This window comes from Pristis pectinata, chromosome 2 (assembly GCF_009764475.1).
Source record: "Pristis pectinata isolate sPriPec2 chromosome 2, sPriPec2.1.pri, whole genome shotgun sequence".
Lineage (NCBI taxonomy): Eukaryota > Metazoa > Chordata > Chondrichthyes > Rhinopristiformes > Pristidae > Pristis > Pristis pectinata.
In genome coordinates this window covers 116,367,111-116,389,621 of record NC_067406.1, presented here as the reverse complement: position 1 = coordinate 116,389,621, position 22,511 = coordinate 116,367,111, and the positions used below count along the sequence as shown (strand labels likewise).

Here is a 22,511-nt window from a genome sequence, read left to right as displayed (position 1 = left end):
AAGAATTCCAGCATCCAACACTGACACTATCCACTTGTGATTCCTATATCGACAATTTAGAAAGCTTTGAGGTAGATCTTTACAATGCAAATACAAAATAAGAACAAAATGCATGGGTTTAAATTGGAAACTAAATTAAGTTTGCACTCCAATTCCAAAATATCTTCCAACCTCTTCACCTGAACAGAACCCTTGACCTTGACTTGCCAAATAGCCATGTGTATAAACAGCCCTCTCAGATCTAGCAGATATGAACAGGAATGAATCCAACTATAATTTCCATATTTTAAAAACAAGACAAGCTTACCAGTAAAGAAGTTCTTCTGAGCAAAAATAAAATGGTACGTTGCCTTATATACTTCAATTTCACATTGCCACTCCTGAGGCATGTTCCATATCCTTTGATAGGTGGCATTGAGATGAAACTAAAATGAAAAATTTTAATGCATCAATTAACATAGAGCATAAAAATTCAAGAATTAACTGTATGATAAAACACAAACTCAGCTGTGGATGAGATATTGATGAGCAATATTGACAAAAGTGTTAGTATTTGCCATCACTGTCCTGTGAAACTGATAGCAACAATGTTGTTTCCAACCATGTGCACACAAGCGCAGAATCAGAGATGGAAGGTTGTGCTCCAACATTAAACTTATCACAGACTTCAGTGTGTGAATGCAACTGTCAACTGGCCAAAACTTAGAATCCGAATTTGCCCAAAAGTTCTGTGCCACATCCAAGAGCAGTTGGAATTAATTTTTCAAGAGAAATTGCAAGTTCCATTGGTAACGAGTTGGGTAATTTAAAATAGAGTTTTAAAATAGCTCTAAACATTTACATTTTTTAAATCTCTAATGACAAGTTAATTTACATAGTTTAAAATTATTTGAATGTGACATAAAATGTTTGAAAATGTAATAGTTTTTTTTTATTTCAAGCTTACTTTAAACTATTTTTTCATACAAGTTTTAAAAGCTTTTGACTCTTTTGAATCTCTCAAACACTCAGAAGCACTGTGTGTTTCCAAAAAAGACATTTGTCTGGTGGCATGACTTTGCAGGATGACAATTTTCTCATTTCCTGGGAATGGTTATTTTTGGCCACCCCACACGGTGCCCCACATCAAGGATTTATAACACAGGAAGCCTGCAACAAAGAATTCTCCAGTGGTTTCTGCAAATTCCCACTGAGAGAATTGCAAAAGGTAGAATCCTATTTACTTTTACCCAAGGTCAGTGGTGAATACTGTCAGCCTACCTTTTCATTGCAAAATCTGTTCCTATTCATGTTAGCAGTTCAAACAACACTACTACTTCATTAGCAAATCAAAGCTAATTTGTCTTGTTGAATTAAAAAGTATTCTTGATGGATAATAAACTAAATTAATACATGAATTGAAATTAATAAACATATGTTCCTACAAAAACTATAACATTCAAGGCACTGATACTCCTCTGTCCCCCATAAGTTCTTTGTTAGAATTATTTAAAATTAATACTTGCCCTGATGTTTCCCATTCATTTGTATTTTCCTTTTATTTCTTCCTTGTAGTTTATACCCTCATCTATAAATCTTAAACAGCAGCATGACCATTCTTTTAAAGGTCAACCACCCATTGCTCCACCCTACTAAGTACAGAAATAGGACAGTGAATAAGGCAGAAGTAAGCACCACTGGAGATGGCGCAATAGAGAAAACATTAGACCCCTGGTGCATATGGGCTAATTTCTAAGTAGACGGGACCTGTGCAAAATAAATTGGTTGCAGCTCAACAGGATCAGGACCAATATCCTCATCAGGAAATTTGCTCTTGTCATTGCAAAACGTTTATAATAACATGCTCAAAGATTAGAACCCTAAGTAATTTCAGATGAAAACAGAGCCAAAGCTGGATATAGAAGGCAGGGTATTAATAAGTTTGGAAGGCACATGGGGAAAAAATCTTTGGCAGTGCTTAATGACATACATTACAAAGGAAAAGGTCTAGGAAACAAAATTGATAAGTTAAGGCCACAGATATAACTTGCAAGGTAAAATATTGTAGCTATTATTGAAAAACAAGTTAAAGGATAGGAATAACAGCTTAATATTCCTGGTTACAGGATTTTCAGACACAATAATATAAAGAGTATACAAAAGGAAAAGTGTATGAATACTGGTTAAAGAAACAGTTACAATCGAAAGGGATATTGTGTTGGAAAAGTTAAAGAGAACTTGGGTTGACCTGAGGAACAATGAGAGAATGCATTCCTGGACTTAATTTTAGTGATAAAGCTGGAGGTGGAAGAAGTATCAATGGAAAAGTAACGTGGTGGTAAGGATCATAACTCAGCTCAGTTATGGGAAAGGTCAAAGATAGACTAAGAGTAATAATTCTCAGTTCTCTTTTTAAGACACTCATTAAAACTGCTTTATTTTAAATGAAGCTTTTGGTCACTTATACTAAAAAGTCTTTACTTGGCTGGGTCATACACACACACGAAAGGTACAGTGTATTTGGAGTGAACTTAGCCTGCAGCGTTTGGTTCACCAAGTGGATTCAGCTTCAGCTCCAGCTCTGGTGTAACTGTTATCATGAGAAAGCAAGCTTTATCAACTTCAGTGTTTTAAGCAGTTACTGTGCAATTTGCTAAACCTTTCTTAAAACCTTCATGTGAAAAGAGCCAGAAAGATTGTTGAATCTTTTCTGATAAATCAGGACACTATGCAGCGAAAACAGCATGGCTTGGTATTTCCAATTCAAAACTCCTTGCATCATTCAAATATTATTAAAATTACTTTAATCAACATGAATACATTTGATTTCCAGATCTTCCAAATTGTACTTTTGTTGCTTGGTGTTAAAGGTGACAGTTTCATTAATTAAAACCATTTGTGGACATCAGAATGCATACCCAGATCCTATGCAATGGAAAGTACTTTCCCTAATGTGAGCAACCAACCAGAATGCATCACACTCTATGTAGCCAGCCAAAGAGAGCACCAGGACAGAAAATAATAATTAATGTTCACTAAAATCATCTGCCCCCATGAACTGGTTCAAAATAACAATGTTATTTGACTACTAATTTTTGTTAACATTTGTCAAAATTAGCTGGAATCTATGGTATAAATTATGCAATAAAACTCAAATCAGAATAATAAATCAGAAAGCAGTCAGGTGTTCAGTAGTGAGAACAAACGACAAGGGAGTAAAGCACATTTGCCAAGGCCACAGTTGCAGTAGGCGGGTACAATTAGTTGAAAATAAAAGGGAAATATATTAAAAAAAAACATAATGAGTAAAAGGCATGCAGGCTATAGCAAAGATGAGGGTTGGTCCAAACAACACCCAGCATGGATGGTCTACCTGTAAAATCATTTCAAACCATGACATCACCACAGGAGCTCCACACTTTGTGCCCTGTATGCTAACATCTTCAGTTACTTCAACAGTAACCTTCCTTCCTCTGTCAGTGAGGAAAAGTGATGACTGCTGTATTCAATGCCATTTACCATTCATTGGATAATGAAGCAATCCATGTCCACAAAACCTTTTTGGTAGTTTGTTAGTTATGCAGTCAAACAAAAAGGGAGACAGATCCTTCCATCATATCAAACAGGAGTTGATGAGAGAGAATGGAGAACCTGGGTAGTCAAGCAACGTACAGAGCAACCACCATTAGTCCTCAGCAATGGCCCGCATTCTTAATGCCAGCCAGGGAGCATCTGAGCACCACATCTCAGTGCCGAGCAGCCACTCTGTTCATCTCAGCCCACCCAACATTAGCCCCTACAAGCAACCATTGCACATTGCTTCTGTGGTTCACTCCACACAGAACCATTTAGCCTTGGTGGCTCAGTCAACACCACGCCATGTGAAAATGAGCTGACTTTAACCATTACATTGCTGTGGGTGCACCAGTGGAGGGCTGAGCCCCTAACGAGGTTCCTGATGCAGCAGAGGGGAGGGTAGGGGTTTGTGTCAGGTTTCAGACACAGCAACACAATCATTAATGCAAGCCTAAATATAACATGTTATAATGACCCTTATTTGTGCTAATTCCACTCACACTCTCCCTTGGAACATATCCTGAGTGCTAAATTTGGTGCCACTGTTCTGCACTCAGTGCTCAAGGTCTGCTCTCCCCCACATTGGGGAAATAAACGTAGGTTGGGTGATAACTCTGCAGAACACCTCCGTTCAGTCACCAAGGATGACCAAGATTCAGCTGCCTCTCACTGTGATTCTCCATCTCACTCCCACTCTGACTTGTCTGTCTTTAACCTCCTATGCTGTTCCAAATGAAGCCCACCATAAATTCAAGGAACAGCACTTCATCTTCCATCTAGACGTGATGCAGCCCTAAGGTCTCAATAACTAATTCAACAATTTTGGGTAACCAGCCTTTCGTTTCTCATATCAGAACTGACCAGTTATGATGCATGGTCATTCATCTCTATCAGTAACTCAGTTTTATGTTCTCTCCACAGATGCTGACTGGCCTGCTGAGTATTTCCTGTTTTTTTTTGGTTTTGGTTCATTTTTCCAGCACATTTAGTATTTTGCTTTTTTATTAACTTTAACACATTTTCTTTAGATGTATGTTGCTTCCAAATATCCTCATTTCAAGAATAATCATTGAAGATCTACGTTGAGGGCTATGCCCATCAGTAACAAGGTAAATAAATGAAGTAACACAAAAATTAAATAAGACAACACTTGGCCAAAGAAGTTATAAGCAGAAATATAACCTTCCTCATAAGACTCAGTGACTTTCTACAGAAAAAACTCCTTCTACACTGGCAGCAAAATATTTCGAGAAGCACATCATTTTGTTTTCCTATCTGTGGTAAAAGCAGCTTCCAATTTGTATAAAACAAGTTCCCACAAATTACGATATTATGTTGGCACTAGATTTCATCCAATGACTGAACTCACAACTCAAAGACCCTGCCTGCTGGTACCTTCTTAATCTGGATATGAAGAGCAGGCCAAGCTCACACTCTCTACCCAAGAGACCTCCCATCAGACACAGTAGGCTATGAGCAATGACTCCGCTTCAGGCAGTGTATCCTGTGGCCACAAGCCCAAGGATCTTTTGACAACTCACAAATTGCTTCAGAGTAGTGAACAGTCTTTACACATTTCTGACAATCAGAAGCATTTGCAAACAGTTTAAGTAAGCTTAAGTAACTAAAAAAAACAAAGTAGCAATTAGCATGCCTTAATGTCTGAAAAACTAATTAAAATATTATAAAGAAAAAATAGCAAACCTAGCGTTACCTTTTTACACAGTGTCAGGGAACCCACTGAAATAAATGAGATCATGCTACTTTAATGTAAACAGAGAAGTTGGATGCAAAATGCATTCAAAGCACAGTCTTCACCCAAGGTTTGTCTGACCTACAGAGATACAAGTCAAAAAAGTTGACCAGTATGGAGCAGCCAGCTGGCAATCCTCCACAGAACTACTGGCTGTTGGCCAAGAGGCAAATATAATCCGACTGATTTAATGGATAATTTTTTAGTATTATCACTTGAGGAATAAATAACAGCTGTGACACCCAGGATAAATATGGCCTTCAAAACTTTCATGTTCACCCAGGCAGATCCTCACCTGATACAAGCACTTTGGGAGGTCAAATGTAAGGGGAAGGTAGACAGTAAATGGCAGGACCCTTTGGAGCACTGATGCACAGAGGGATCTTGGACCGCACGTCCACAGCTCCCTGAAAGTTGCAACAGATGCAGATAGAGTGGGAAAGGCAGCATACAGCATACTTGCCTTCATGGTCAGGGTGCTGAGTATAAAAACTGGGAAGTCATGTTGCAGCTGTATAAAATTTTGGTTACGTCACATTTGGAGTATTGTGTGTAGTTCTGGTTACTGCATTACAGGAGGCTTTGAAGAGAGTGCAAAAGAGGTTCAACAGGATGTTCCTGGATTAGAGAGTATTAGCTACAAGGAGAGGTTGGACAAACTTGGATTGTTTTCTCTAGAGCATTGGAGGCTGAGAGGCGACCGAAAGTTATGAGGGTCATAATTAGAGTAGATAGTCAAGAGTCTTTTTCCCCAGGGTGCAGATGTCAAAAACTAGTGGGCATAGCTTTAAGGTGAGAGGGGGAAAGTTTAAAGGAGACTTATGAGGCAAGTTTTTTTTTTAAAAACACAGAGTGGTAGGTACCTGGAACACACTGCCAGGGGAAGTGATAGGTGCAGATACGACAGCAATGTTTAAGAGGCATTTAGACAGGCACATGAACAGGCAGGGAATGGAGAGATATAGACCACGTGTCGGTAGATGGGATAAGTTTAAATTGGCATCATGGTTGGCACAGACATCATGAGCCGAAGGACCTGTTCCTTTATTGTACTGTTCTGTGTTTATATTCTATGTTCAATTAATGGGGGTCTCCAATTAGCATGGCATCCGAAAGATGGTACGCCCAACTCTGCAGCAATATCTCAGTACCTCACTGGTACAAGATAAGATTTTTACAGTCAAATCAATTGAGTGGTATTGGAACCTACAATGAATCACAACTGTGCACGCATCCTGCACTGGTAAACTTTCACATTATTTTCAACCTTACCAGTTTTGCATCTGGAATAATAACCACTTACTAATTTTATATTATCAAAAAGCAAATAAATAAGACACACTAGACAAAGAAATAGGGAATTCAAGTTTCAAAATTGTTGTGCAGACATCCAAAAATAAAATTTATCAAATGATCTATCAACTATGGCTCAATAGCACTTAACTTTGAAAGCCAAACTCCTTTGCCAGATAGGTCTCTCAGAAAAATTGAAAATAAAAACTCACAGCTAACATTTCTGCTTCCAACAGAGTTCGATACAGCATGCTACTCGTTGCATCCACATGGAGAAGCTGACCTTTAATAGTCGGTGAAAAGCCTATAGAATCAAAAGCCAACATATGTTCTCAGTTAAAATTTAAAACAAGTATTTTTCTAACCTTCCTCCAAAATATGGACAACTAATATAACATGCACACATATTTAAAAGTGTTAAAATAACAGTTATTGAGAAATATTTTTAAATGAACTTTCCCCAGTAGAAGGCAGGTAGGTTTATATGAACACACATAACATGAAAGAAAAGCAGTAGGCTATTCTTCAACCTCCCCAACCCCCAAGTTGACTGTATCTTTCAATAATCTCATACCTAATCCTCGGCCTTGTACAGTTCTCTCACTCTCTCTCACACACACACTTCCCCCACCACCAAGCACCCCCCCCCCCCCCCCCCGAACCCTGAATAGCCATTTCCATGTCCTGAAATTAGGCACCTCATTCCAGACTACAGAAAACTACCTCTCAGCATCAATACCTTAATCCTCCCAGATTTTTTTGTCTTGATAAATGCATTTGAACTTAAATATAGGTCTGACTTCCTTGAATTCTCTTTAAAGAACAGCTCCCCCATTCCAGGAATCCATCTGGTGAATCTATGCTTCACTGACTCCAAGTCTTCTTCAGGTTAAGAGACTAAAGATCCACATAGTAGTTCAATAGTCCACACCAAAACCTTGTACAATTTCAGATGGACTTGTTAATTTTTGAACTTCAAACCCCCGTGCAATAAAGGCCCAACATACCACATAACCTCACACTTCTCCTCCCCCCCCCATTATTTTCCACAAAATGCTCAAACGCTTAGCTTCTCTATATTGCTTTGTGAACTCTATCATTTTTCCAGCTAGCCATGTATCAGCAACAAGTTTGGACACGCTCTGTTTTTTCATCTAAGTCATTGATCTAAATTGTGAATAACCAAAGATTAAATAATGACCCTCAAGTTTATTAGACACAATGTAGAATGTTTCTATCCCATTTTAAAATGTGGACATATCCTTACCATTTTCATCTACTGTCATAGGAACATTGACTTCCAAATAGGAACCTGCTCCAACATTTACATGTATGGCATTGGTCTCCTAAATAAACAAATATTGCAACATAATGCACCTTTTAAATATCCATTGAATTGATACCCAGGATATATGCATTAAAACAAATCAATTACATTTACACATCAAAAAATCACTCATCTAAGTACACCACCCTGAAATATTTGTTCAGTATTCTGCTCTAGTTATCTTGTTAACAGAAGAGTATATTAAAATGAAAATGTTTCAATAACATTTTTCTCACCCTCCTCTCCTGAGATGTTAACATTGCAAGCATGTGAGTCTTGACAAGAGTTGGCTGGCGATTTATTGAAGATCAATGGCCATCATATAATGTCATATTACCCGACTCTCAAACTCTGAATTGTTTTTGCCTTCCTAATCACATCAATCAACTACATTTCTTTTTCTACCCATCTGTTGATTATCAACTAAAAATCAGTAGATACAAGATAAAATACCAATTCTTCTGAGTCTATTACATGCACCTACATAATTCTGCTGTGGGACAAGACCTATAAATGGGCCCACATATTAATGGTGTCTGAATACACCTTTATTAGCCAAAATAAGCCAAAACACTTGTGAAAAGGAAAAAAGACACAATGAACCACAAGCTGCTGGATAATTTGTGTGGTACAACCATTTCTCACCCTTAACTTTCCTGTGTTTTTTCCTGAAGTTACTGCATTTTCTTTAATTCAACACAGAACGCATTACTATTGTTGACAAGGACAGCATTTATTTTTCATCTCTAAAGGCATTTAATAAGGTGGCAATGAATCATCTTCTTCAACCTCTACAGACTACATGGTAAAAGGTATGTCCACAATGCAGTCAGTTAAGTAATTCTATGATTTTGAACCAGTGAAAATGAAGAAATGCTAAATTTCTAAATCAGGATTGGTGACTTGAGAGATTATTGTTGCCCCCATATGTTTGCTGTCCCTCTCTTTCTAGGGTGGTAAAGAATATGGACCAGGAGGTATTGCAATGAACATTACAACTATTAAACTCCAATCTGAACAGTAAACTAACAATTTTTAACAACATGGCAATAGTTGATGACTGCCAATGAATTTCTTTTGCCCTGGATACGAACAAGTAGCAATATGGATTTTCATTTCTATAGGCTATGAATTCTCATTGAATATTTTTAATGTCATAAATATTATGAAAAATTTAGTTATTTATTTTTCTTGCACCCAAATCACTGGCTATAACTGAATCCATAAGGAAAACTATGGCTTTTTAATAATAGTTTTCATTATGTTCCCAACTGTTTGTGTTCAACCAAATTTCGCTCACTTAGTAATCTCACAACTCCTGAAAATTGTAACTTTTACAAGGTTATCAAGCTGGTTATCATGAGGTATTGACCCAGAGTTAATGCAACAACATAATCTTCAAGGACTCAGCAGCAAACCCAATTTACCTCAGCACCCTGGGCTCCAAGGGGATCAGCCATCTGTCCTCAATAAAATTAGTAAAATGACAGGTGTTACAAATCTTTCAGATGTTATCACTTGCTATGCTTTTTTAATTAACTTGCTACCTTCTTTTTGGTATATTATGTAACTGAGCAATACAAAATCAAGTTGAATCTACTTACCCGGTTCTTTGTAAAAAGCAAATCAATAGTCGCATCTGCAATGATATTCATGCGCAGTTCAAATGCAAGAATTTGCCGTGGCCTTCTAGGTTTTGCTAATTCAGTGACCTTCAGTTTCTGATAATCAGCTGGAAAGAAAAACTTCCACAAACATTCCCTGTAGCAAAATAAAGCATTTTAAGCATCAATTTTATTTGCAAATAGCAAAGAGAAGGCAAACTATATAGAGGTCAGCACTTCATGATAAGGTAAAAAAATGTTTCTTTAAGGCAATGTTATTTTAACTTTTGGCAAATGTAATGTACCATATATATAGAATTTCTGTAAATTTTAGACAAAAAGCACAAATCAGCAAATGTCTTCCTACATTTTCCAAACACAATTTGCACCATACCAAAGAGGTTACTTACTTTAATATATAATTAACTACATTCCCCACAGTGAAACACGAGTAAAACAATCAAGGAGCTTGTCAAACAACCTCTTTGTCCTCACTTTCCAATGACACAAAACAGAACATTAGGTATACTCTCTTTCACTGGTTTTTAGTTTACTTATTTTCTTTTATTAGAAGATCATCAAAATTAGCAAAAGGCACACTTATCAACTTTTCAATTATCAATTTTTCAGAGATTAAATCATTGTCTTCCATTTACTAGTTCTTTAATGCAATGCAGATATTCAGGATCCCAAAAGTACTAAATGGATTCCACTTGTTAAAAACAACTTAAGCATGCATACATAAATGAAATGATTTACAAGAGCATTTGCATTTATCTATAACCTTCAACAAAATAAAGTCGCAGCTCCCCAAGGGAAAAAAAATGAATGCCAATGTCTGTAAGACAGATAGAGGGAAACTATTTCATCTGGCAGTGAAATGAAGAATGAGGGCTAGGATCTTAAAGTTAGAGCTATGTCATCTAAAGCTGAAATCAGTCAGCCCTTTATCCCGTTAGGAATAATGGAAATCTGGTTTTCATGTTGTCACTAAGAGAAGCACAAGATAAACTTGAAGGTAACAGAAGCAAATTCGCATTAACACTGATTAATTACTTTGCCTCTATTTACCAAGGATTAGAAGAAGGGGCATCATTGTAGAAGGAATCAAGGTAATAGGATATTTTAGTTAGAAAAATGGCAGATAAGTAATTAAACAAATTGTAAAGGATAAGACCACAGATGGATTACATTTAAAAATACTAAAAGAAGCTTGGAATAGGGGGGGAAAAAAAATCACAGATTCTATTTGTATTTAAAAGAAAACCCGGAGAACTGAATGGGGACAACTAATACAATTCCCATATTTTAAAAGTAGAGATTAGCAATTAGCAAAATAGCAATTAGCTTAATGGCAGCAGAAGGCAAAGTAATGAACGATTTACACAAAGATGTAGATTAAAACATCAAGGAAATGCAAACAATCAAATATTTCAACACAGAATTTAAAATTGAAGGTTATATTAGATAAGTGTTATTGACATCCCTGGAGTAACTGAAGGAAGTAACAAAGAAAAGAGAGGGGGCAATGAAGTAAATGAAGTAATTTTGCCGGCTACAAAACAGAAAACATACTCTGTGAAATAAAGATAGTTACCTAAATTGGGTGAAAAATCCAGAGGTAGAGATTACTAAATCATGAAGCAGTAGGTTTCATATTCAGAAATATACAATGAAGAAACAGACGAGTTGTGTTAAAACATACAAAATCTTGGTTGCTGGGCATGGAAATTCCCCATACTATATTAAAGATACAAAGGCATTGGCAAATCTGCAAAAAGGACTCATAACATGGAGATTCATAAATTGAAAAGTTGTAAATGATCAGAAAAAAATCTGAACAGCCTGGGAATATTTTTTTCTCTAAAAACACAGAAGGTTGAAGAGTAGTCTAATAGAGATCTTTAAGAAAAACTAGTTTGATAAAAAGATGTTTCCATTTGTGGAAATGGTCAAAAGTTAGCAGCCATAAATAAGATAGTCACTAATTCTAAAGAATTACAGAAAGGTTTATAAATTCATTAATGAATTTAGGAGAAACTTCCTTACTCCAAGGGTGGTGCGAATACAGAATTTGCTAGCATATTTAGTTACCAAGCAATTACTACAAGCTAGAGGGGGACATGAGAAGGTAAAAGTCATATTGATAAGATAAATAGTACTAGGATGTGAGGAGGCTGATGGAACTTGTACAATAGCTACAAGTCCCAAAATAATCCTTTGGATCAGAATCAGACTGTACAGCAAAAAGATCACCTTGTGGGACATAAAATCTATAGAGGGAAATTTTAAAACCCCTGATGTTGGAAATTTGAAATAAAAACAGGAAAAACACTGTTGTACAAGGCATTGGTGAGGCCACACTTGGAGTATGGTATACAGCTTTGGTTACCCTGTTAAATAGGAAAGCCATCATTAAGCTGGAAAGAGTGCAAAGAAGATTCACAACAATGTTGCCAGGACTTGAGGGCCTGAGTTGTAGGGAGAGGTTAGGCAGACTAGGAGTTTATTCCTTGGAAGATAGGAGAATGAGAGGTGACCTCGTATCATAGAGGTGTAAAAAAAACATGAGGGGAATAGATTGTGTGCATTCACCCTGTCTTTTTCCCAGGGAAAAGGAACCAAAAAGTAGAGGGCATAGGTTTAAGGAAATGGAACAACCTTAGGTGGGCACCTTGGTCGGCATGGATGAGTTGGGCTGAAGGGCCTGTTTCCATGGAGTATGACTCCATGACTGTAAACACTTAGCAGGTCAGGCAGCATCTGAAAGAAAAACAGAAATGTTGCCTGACCTGATGAGTGTTTCCAGCATTTTCTTTTTATATAAAATCTACAGCATAGGTTATCTAATGTGCAAAAATCACACTGAGGTTACATGATCTGTCATGAATGGAAAAGGAACAGAAAATGATGTCAAAATCAACATGGAAAATATAGAGAAAGGAATTTAATTTAAAATATTTTAAGCAGATGATGCAAAATTTACAAAGATTTTTTTAAATGAATTAAAGGTAGCAAGGTGCATTAAGCTATGAGTAACTAAAATAAATCTCTGATGTACAAGTTGGCAATACAAGTATAAAAGCAGCAAACACAACTGCAAATCAAAAATATATTTTTTCCCTTGCTATCATTTAATATCAAGTTTTGAATAGCAGAAATGACTAACAAACAGAATGGTGGTATCAAAAATCTTGGAGGCAGTAAAATAAATCACATCAAAGAAATCATCAAGGCAGGTCATTTAGAAATTGTGGCAGTTGTGTTTATAGTTTGACATTGGTACAATTCTCCTTGAACTAATTTTTTATCCTCAGTCATTGATCTCTTAAGCATTACTATTAAATAAAATGGTTGGTCACTGATAATATCCTATATCACTGAACTTCTTGTAAATTCATAAATTCACGTGGTTGTGTAAAGGTTAAGAATTTTATTTGAACAGCATCAAAATGATTTCTCAAGAGGATTGGACAAAACCTGTTTTATAAATGACAAAATTTATTATTAAAAAAACATTAACTGCAAAATTAAAAAAAGTTAAGCAAACCATCAATGGGAATGATTTGTACTTGTAATTTTAAACTTGCACACTGGTGTATCTTTCTCATAATTATAGTATTTTCTTTATTACAGAAGTCCCCTAAGGTTTAAAAACATATCCAATTGTAATAATATTTTCTCCATTTAACCTTCTCTTCTCTGAAAGTACTGACTCATACGCTGCACTTTTCTGGTTACCCTGTGATACATAACCTAAGAAGTTAACCTTCTGTATCCCAAATGCAGACTAATTTTCACCCAAGTTAGTAGTTGTGATCAGTTTCCAAGCAAACTTTCTTACGAAATTATGATGAACTAAACAGCAGGACACCACAATGGTAAATTGGTTTATTATTGTCACTTATGCCGAGGTACAGGAAGTCCCCGACTTACGAACGCCCGTACTTACGAACCGACCTTCGTGGTCGGTTCGTAAGCGGGCCCGGCCCCTGATCCTTCCACGGTGGCGGTACACCTTCTTTGGCCCAGCCCCAGGCCAAGTGCGCATATGCGGCCGGGGAACTGCGTATGTGCGGCTGGGGTCATGTGCGGCCGCAATCCCCGGCCCAAGTGCACACGCGCGGCCACGATCCCCGGCCCAAGTGCGCACACCGTTCCGAGTTACGTACAAAATCGGATTACGAACAGTCTCAAAAACGGAACTCATTCGTAACCCGGGGACTTCCTGTACAGCAAAAAGCTTGTCTTGCACACTGTTCGTACAGATTAATTCATTACACAGTGCATTGAGGTAGTACAAGGTAAAACAATAACAGAATGCAGAATAAAGTTTTACAGTTATACAGAAAAGTCAGTGCAGGGAGACAAGGTGCAAGGTCATAACGAGGTAGATTGTGAGGTCAAGAGTCCATCTTATCGTACTAGGGAACCTTTCAATAGTCTTATAACAGCGGGATGGAAGCTGATACATGCTTTCAGGCTTTCGTATCTTCTGCTTGATGGGAGAGGGGAGAAGAGAGAATGTCTGGGGAGGGTGTGGTCTTTCATTATGCTGGCAGCTTTACCGAGGCAGCAAGAAGTGTAGACAGCGTCCATGAAGGGGAGGCTGGTTTCTGTGATGTGCTGTATCCACAACTCTCTGCAGTTTCTTGTGGTCATGGACAGAGTAGTTGCCATACTAAGCTGTGGTGCATCGATAAAACTTGTTGAGGGTCAAAGGGGACGTGCCAAATCAGTGTTCTCATTGTGATCTCTTTAGGTTTTAAGAAATAAGACCAAAAAAAACAGACTAGGAAATGTGAAAAGTACAAGAGCTCCAGTTCTGAGACTATTGAAAAGGATAAGTTATACGCAGCATACCTTGCAATACGATTTAAAATCATTGTAGTGAAAATCATAGTAAACAAGATCACATGGAGTACGGTAATCCCCAGATTATATAAGGGTTCCATTCCTTACAACTGTCTTCATAACTGATTTTTCGCAAGTTAGAAATGGACAATTTCAATAAGGGTCGATTAACATGAATGTTTATTTATCATCTTGCCCTATGTAGTCACAATGGTACAGAATCCCACATACAATGGCTGGTTTTGATGGCCTTCAATGGATGTTATATTGTTTGATGAAGTATTTTACAAGTGTCAACAGAAGAGATTTGCCTTGTCAGTTTCCAAAGGAAATCTCTTAAGTAAGCTCCCACTGTGAACCAGCAGCTGCATTCTTAAAAGACAATGTATCTGTTTGATTACCATGGGGAGGTTACACGTAAACAGGTTTTTTTTTAAAGACTAGTTGTCTTTTAACTTAATTAGCTGCTACCCATTCCATGACATCTGAAGATGTTTGCACTTCCATAATTAACTTTCCTGTCTTGAAAAATGCTTTAAAATTTTTCATAAAGTCAGATTTCCATAAGTCAGGACTTCTGTAACCCAGGGAGACAATGTACTATATTTGGAGCTTGAAAAAAAACAATAAAATCTCATGAAAGAAATAAAGGACAAGAAAAGCCAAGAGATGATGCAAAGAAGGAAGTAAACCAAAGGGCTATGGGTGGATGATGAGCAATAATACTTTCAGGAAGGATGAAAGATTACAAAATGGGAAGAGGGTTTTGAAAATTCAAAAATAATTGTGAAAAAGGGAAAGACTGACTAAATGCCAAAGGGAGGAAAGAGGTTGCCAATCAAGCAAGGGCTTTTTCTAAACCTTGCCTATTGAGGGATAGAATTGGAAAGCAGAGTTATTTTAAAACTGCATATCACACTTACAATTCTGAGAATTGTCCTGAATTCTAATATCTCTAGCAATTCTATCAAATTTAATGTATTTGAATTGTTGGTTCACCAACCAATGGAGATAATTCATTACTGTTTCTCTCATAACCATTCATAATTTTGAAACCATCTGTTTGGGTAACCCTTATTATTCTCTGCTTAATGAAAAGGCATTATCTTAAAAACTTTAGTGAAACTTTTCAGTTATATCTTCCTACTGTAGACTGGCCAAAAATCTATGTAATACAGAAAACATTGCTTGAGACTTTGTGCAGGCTTCTTTTACTCTTGTGCCAACCATTCTTACATTTTCCCTTAACTCATTCATCTTATCCAAATTGCTCTCCAAACATCACTGCAGATTCCTTCAATCCAATTCTAACTTGCTCAAAATATAAAACCTTCCAGAAAATGATAAACACAACTTGTTTAACATTTAACATGGCCAATAATACAGTCCTTATCCATCACCTTTCCTCTGCCATCCAGCTCTACAATTCTCCAAATAGGAGGAGGAACACCACATTTGCCAGCCCTACACATTAAGTTAATCAATGAAAATTTTCTTCTAGTCTGTGGGTTTAAACAACACACTCCATAATTTATTAGGATTATTTAACATACGGGTCCCAAAGCAAACACACTTAAAACTTGTACTCTTGTTTGATATTCTGAATTCACATAAAAATTGCTCTCACTACAATTACCAGCATCAGTGCAAACCAGCTCAAAGTATTCTGTAGTCACAATTCAAGTTTCAAAGAACAAAATCTATATTTATCATACTATTGGGTGTTTTCACAGTTCAAGAAGAATAGCACGAACATTTCACACGCCCACTGTTGTACTTTTTTAAAACCTTAGTGAAAACATTCCTGCTAAAAATTGAAAGAATTTAAGGGGCTTTTTTTTCCCCTCTATTTATTACATGAAGGACATCCTTAAAAGGGCACATCAAAGAAAGAACCTTAATCTCACTGTGTGACATTTTAAAATGAATTTTACATGCACAATTTGTCTAGCACGTTGATGAGTTTGAATTAATCAGCTCCTGTTGTCAGACATCCATCTTTGTCATTGTGATACAAGCAAAAAAAGCAATATACACAAAAAAATACACACAATACATTACTTCACCTATTATCTCATGAATCATCTTGCAGTCCCATTTGACAATGTCATTTACAACCTCAGAGAATACAAACCCAATATTACTGGAATACTAGCATAACATTGCAATATGCCAGAATGCCAGTCTAATGAATTAATACATATTGCATTTAAAAACATTTATAAACATTCATACACTTCTTGGTGCCAGATGTTTATTGTTCCATGCATTTTAAAAATAATAATAATGTCTCACCATCACTGCTGAATCTTTGATGAATATGAAACATCTGGTTTACTTATATCTTGTATCAAAATTCATAGAATTGAAATAAAAATTCCTACTTTAAGAGATATTTTACTCTATTTTGATATCAAAACCCAAATTTCTAGACATCGATCCTGACTTAACAAAACCGTCACAATAAACAAAAAATGAGACAGGCATAGAGCCCACATATCAGTATTCCAACATTATTTTCATTCATCAACAAATGCAACATGACTTTTATAACTAATGTAGCGGTTGCTACCGCGAAATAAAACAAGACGCTAGTCGAAGGATTGCCAAACAAAAACTGGTTTATTTTCCCGCCTTGCGCGGGCCTTTTAAGGGAGAGTGTTCCCGCCCAATGCAGCCGGCAATGACATATATGCTACGTCATCAAGTCTTTCCCGCGTGCGGGTTCTCCCCGTCGCTCGGGGAAGACGAAAGCCCGCCATCTTGGGCCTTGCCGCTCCGACGTCATGCGACCCGACTGCCGAGCCGGTTCGCTCACCCGGATGGTGAGTTGCTACACTAAGATATTTTTTAAAAATGCATTTATACTGTGCTTTTCATGTATCAGCGAGTTACACTCAACTATAGGTCATGGCCTATAAAGTCAACTGCATTTTCTTTTATATATAAATTAGGCAACTGACTTATTGTTTACAGTTGATGCAATCAGGATCTTGAGCAAAGTGCACAATACAATTTGACAATGTGCATGGCACACTTACAGAAACACCTACACTTGTCAAATCCAACTGAAACTGATATACAGATATACTATTAACTCAAGGTGTAAGAAAGCAAATCTCAACAAGCCATCCAACCTGCGCTGTTTAAAGGGACTTGCAATTATTGGGAAGTTGCAGGAGAGCTCACTCTATAATAAGGAACTAGAGAGCATAATTTTGACCAAATTTATGCGAACTTGTGGCTCAAGTTGGCTTTCCCTTCTGCACAGAAGTGGCCCACCCGGGGCTCCTAGTGCAGGATACAAGGAGTCCAGGGAAAAGGTACAGCCAGAGGAGGAGTTTATAGTACCTCTGGCTGGAATGTTCTGCCAATAAAGATGAAAGTCACCAGTATCCTAAACTATTCAACTTCAAGATCAATCCTTCTGGTGGCAGCTGATGTGACAGAATTCCCAGTTTGCAACTCTCCGCAATTCAGAATGTCACAAATGCTTTCCATTCTCAAAGGGAATACAATTCCTCTTCAATTGAAGAGCAAGTGACAGGAGCATATGGATTTGTCAGGATTGCAAGCTTCATGAAAATTCAAGAAGTGATCAACCACACTTACCTGGTACTCCTGAGTCAACATATAAACCACTCTTCAGTAACATCCCACTCCTGAATGTAGATTATGTGACAACACCAGAAAATTCCTCATGGTTGATGCCATGCATCCAGGAAGATCATATTCTGAGACAAAGTGTGATGCCTGCCATTTTTCAGCTGCAGTGTCAGACAAACGACTCTACAGGCAGGAAAGGACTAACCCCTCTATCCTTCACACCTCATTTGTATGAACTAGTGGTTATGCTTACGGCATAATTACAACTGCAGCCACTGGACCTGGACCTGGAGTTGCCAAAATGCAATTCTGCTGCTCAGGGAATTCTCCACAGTGCTTTCCAAAGAGCATCATACACTTTGCTTTGTGTTGCTGTATCCTCCACTCCCTGGCCACCAACAGGGCACAGCAACAGCAGCAGGAAACACTGGGGGTGGGGCAACATTGGGCGAGGGAGAAAAGGGAGGGAAAGGAAGATTGCAGCAGAAGCCGACAAAGAAAGGCTCTCTCTCTCTCTGTATATGCTGTCATGGTGTGCCTTGATGTCATGAGGATCACTGGAGGGGCCCACTATCATATACAAGGGCCAAAAAGAATGTTGTTCATGTCTGAATAGAACAGGAACTTAACACAATTATGGCTTGAAGGGATAAGGCATATTACCTTGGTGCCCAACAACCACAATCTGCACTACAATCAACCATTTCCCCTGAAATTCAATAGCATTACAATTCACTATTCCCTGAAACACCAGCACCTTGGGGATCACAACTGGCCAGACAATCAGAGTAAGGCAGGGAATTACTCTGGCTGCAAGTGCATGGCAGAGGCTGTATATACCCCAGTGAGGAACTCAACTCCTTATTTCATGAAGACATTCCACCAAATCCAAGGCTCCAGTCAGCGTAATGGGCAACATTACCCACAGCTGTAAAACAACAAAGAATGTTTTCTCCTCATCACCAATGAGAACCACTAAAAAAAATTGATACACTATTTCATTCAGCACGAAGCATCCTGCACATTGCCAACCCAAAGAACCAAATTAAAAATCAAAAAAAATTGCAGACTTTGGGACCTGGCACACACACCACCTTTTGCCACTCATCTCTCATAACTCATCATATATCTAAACTATTTTCTAATGTCAATGAAATATCAAGATTTAAATTGGTGTATGTGAGTCTTGGATATAGTCATCTTCCTCCTCTAACCTATAGCTCTACTGGCAGGACCTGGCTAGGTAGTCTTTCTTTTGTCCTGAAATGAGAAAGGCTTAAGAGTGTGTTTATGTGAAAGGCGGCAACAAATAAATAGGATAATTTTGGGCCAAAGCAGAAGAGATTGTGGAATTAGAAGGTAAGATGAGAGAAACAGCATTTGGCATGACTACGTCATCATCCTCCAACATTTCCAATCTCCACTACAGGGGCATCACCTCTTCCATTAAATGGTCTCCCCCTCAGAATTAAGGTACCAACTCTCAAGCCAACATTGCCATGACTTTTCTTGGTGCTCATCCAGCTGCATAATGACTTCCAGTAGTAGCTGGATTTAGCTCAGGTTCCCATCTGTTTTAAGAAGACCACCATCATCCTGGTACTGAAGAAAAGCAAGGTAACATGCCTCAATGACTACCAACCAGTGGCTCTGACATCCACCACCATGAAGTGCTTTGAGAGGTTGGTCATGGCACACATCAACTCCAGCCTCCCAGACAACCTGGACCCATTGCAATTCGCCTATCACCGAAACAGGTCTACAGCAGATGCCATCTCCCTGGCCCTACACTCAGCTCTGGAGCATCTGGACAGTAAAGACAGCTACGTTAGACTATTGTTTATTGACTACAGCTCTGCCTTCAATACAATAATCCCAAGCAAGCTTGTCACCAAACTCCGAGACCTAGGACTCAACACCTCCCTCTGTAAATGGATTCTTGACTTTCTAACAAACAGACTGCAATCAGCGAGGATAGGCAGCAATACCTCCGACACAATTATTCTCAACACTGGTGCCCCACAAGGCTGTGTCCTCAGCCCTCTACTCTACTCCCTATACACTCATGACCGTGTGGCCAGATTCTGCTCTAACTCCATCTACAAGTTTGCAGATGGCACCACCATTGTAGGCCGTATCTCAAACAGCAATGAGTCAGAGTACAGGAAGGACATAGGGAGCTTAGTGGAATGGTGTCATGACAACAACCTTGCCCTCAATGTCAACAAAAGAGCTGGACATTGACTTCAGGAAAGGGAGCTGTGTACATACACCCGTCTACATCAATGGTGCTGAGGTCAAGAGGGTTGAGAGCTTCAAGTTCCTGGGAGTGAACATCACCAACAGCCTGTCCTGGTCAAATCCTGTAGAAGCCATGGCCAAGAAAGCTCACCAGTGCCTCTACTTCCTCAGGAGGCTATAAAGAAATTTGGTTTGTCCCCTTTGACTCTCACCAACTTTTACCGATGCACTACTTGGTATGGCAACTGCTCTGCCCAGGACCGCAAGAAACTGCAGAGAGTCGTGGACATAGCCCAGCGCATCACAGACATCAGCCTCCCCTCCTTGGGCTCTGTCTTTACCTCTCGCTGTCTTGGCGAAGCAGCCAGAATAATCAAAGACCCCACCCACCAGGGACATTCTCTCTTCTCTCCTTTTCCATCTGGTAGAAGATACAGGAGCCTGAGGCACGTACCACCAGACTTGATAGCTTCTACCCCACTGTGATAAGACTATTGAACAGTTCCCTTATACAATGAGATGGACTATGAGCTCACAATCTACCTTGTTGTGACCTTGCACCTTATTGTACTGCACTCTCTGTAGCTGTAACACTTTACTCTGTACTATTATTGTTTTTACCTGTACTACATCAATGAACTCTGTACTGACTCAATGTAACTGCACTGTGTAATGAATTGACCTGTACGATCGGTTTGTAAGGCAAGCTTTTCACTGTGCCTCAGTACAAGCGACAATAATAAACCAATACCAATAAATGTTTAAGAAGTGCACGTACCAATTATTGCTGGTTAGTTTCAGCACGTATGTGGGATTCCTGAAATTACTCAGATTTAAACTAGTCTAATGGGAAAAACATCACACCTCGTACCAACTACACCCAAGTCCACAAACAAGGAACATGCACAAAGATATTGCACTGTTACTGGAATAAATTAGCACAAGTCCCAGCACCACTATAATATGCGATTTTATGAACTATTGATGTGCTAACCCTATGGAGTATATATACTGTCGTGCCATTAAACATGGTAGCTGACAGAAGAACAGCGAGGTGTAGTTTACAGCAATAAGATTGACGAGATAATCTGTTTGAATTATATTGATTGAGGAATAAATATCGACTAGTAAATGACAAAAACACATTCTAAATAATGTTCTTTTACAGGCTACCTAGTGAGGCACCTTGGTTTCACATGTCACCCAGAAATCAGTAACTCTGACAGATGCACCCATAGAATTCTGCTCAAACAACAACATGGATTATATAATATTGAATCATAAATAAATCCACATACTGATAACACACGTCAGGGTCAGTATTATATTGCATTACATGCAAACTTATACAAAATGATTAGAATTACAAGTAAAGAACTGTGACAAAAAATGTCACTGGTTACCTTAAATAGCTATATTTCTTTAAAAAAAATTCTCCTAAAGTTAACACAAGGCATTCAAAATACTTCATTTGGGGTAAAGCATGAATAATAATTTCTTAAGTATTATTAGCACCGTCTTTCACTGCAAAAGCTTCAACCATTTGAATTCCACAGTTCCAAAATAATTGCTTTATTCATTATACAACTTGTGTAAACAAGAAACTATCCTAATTTGCTGCTCAGCAGAGGGACCAGATCACTGGTCTTGCTAATTTTTAACTATAGATGCATTGATTATATTCCCTACATCATACCAAATGCATTTGCCATTCTCAGCTTAACTACAGCTTTGAAATATACAAAAGGACAGCAACTACAACATTCAAATGAAATCCTTCATGCTATTTCCAGTCACCCATTTTATTTTTCCTAAACAACTCCTCATTAGACTGTTGTGTGCAACAAAAACATTGACACATCCCTATTCCTGCAAATCAAGGGCAACATACTTTATGCAATTCTGCTGGAATACATATTCTGTAAGGTTTACCAGGCAGCATGATTAACTATGCATACTCAAGGGCTAAACCACTGCAACTGAGGCTGACAAGAGAAATACAGACAAGAGAAATTACAAACTCTATTGCTCCAAACTGACTTAACTACCATGCACAATAAGTTCATTACACAATAAGTTCTAACTTTCATATATGCAGAATCGACAATCTGCATATTGACCAACATTCAATTATGAAACATCTCTCAATGCCTCTAATAATCTAAATCTATCAGTGAGTGACCTTGTAAACAATATGTTTACAACATGTTGGGAACATTGAAGCACAACCTGTCGACAATAAACAGCTTGGGTTTTTAAGTACTTTATACAACCAGAT

At 38.0% G+C, this 22,511-nt stretch overlaps 1 protein-coding gene across 5 annotated transcripts in view; it reads right to left on the bottom strand.

Annotated features, from left to right (window-relative positions):
- kiaa1109 (KIAA1109 ortholog) overlaps positions 1-22,511 on the bottom strand; it is a 285,307-nt gene that overhangs the window by 214,957 nt on the left and 47,839 nt on the right. For all 5 annotated transcript variants that reach the window (XM_052035089.1, XM_052035112.1, XM_052035104.1 and 2 more), the window contains exons 12-15: positions 9,533-9,689; positions 7,869-7,947; positions 6,814-6,905; positions 308-425 (exon numbers count right to left, since the gene is read on the bottom strand). In XM_052035089.1, coding sequence (XP_051891049.1) covers positions 308-425; positions 6,814-6,905; positions 7,869-7,947; positions 9,533-9,689 — 446 coding nt within the window. The remainder of the gene's footprint in view (positions 1-307; positions 426-6,813; positions 6,906-7,868; positions 7,948-9,532; positions 9,690-22,511) is intronic.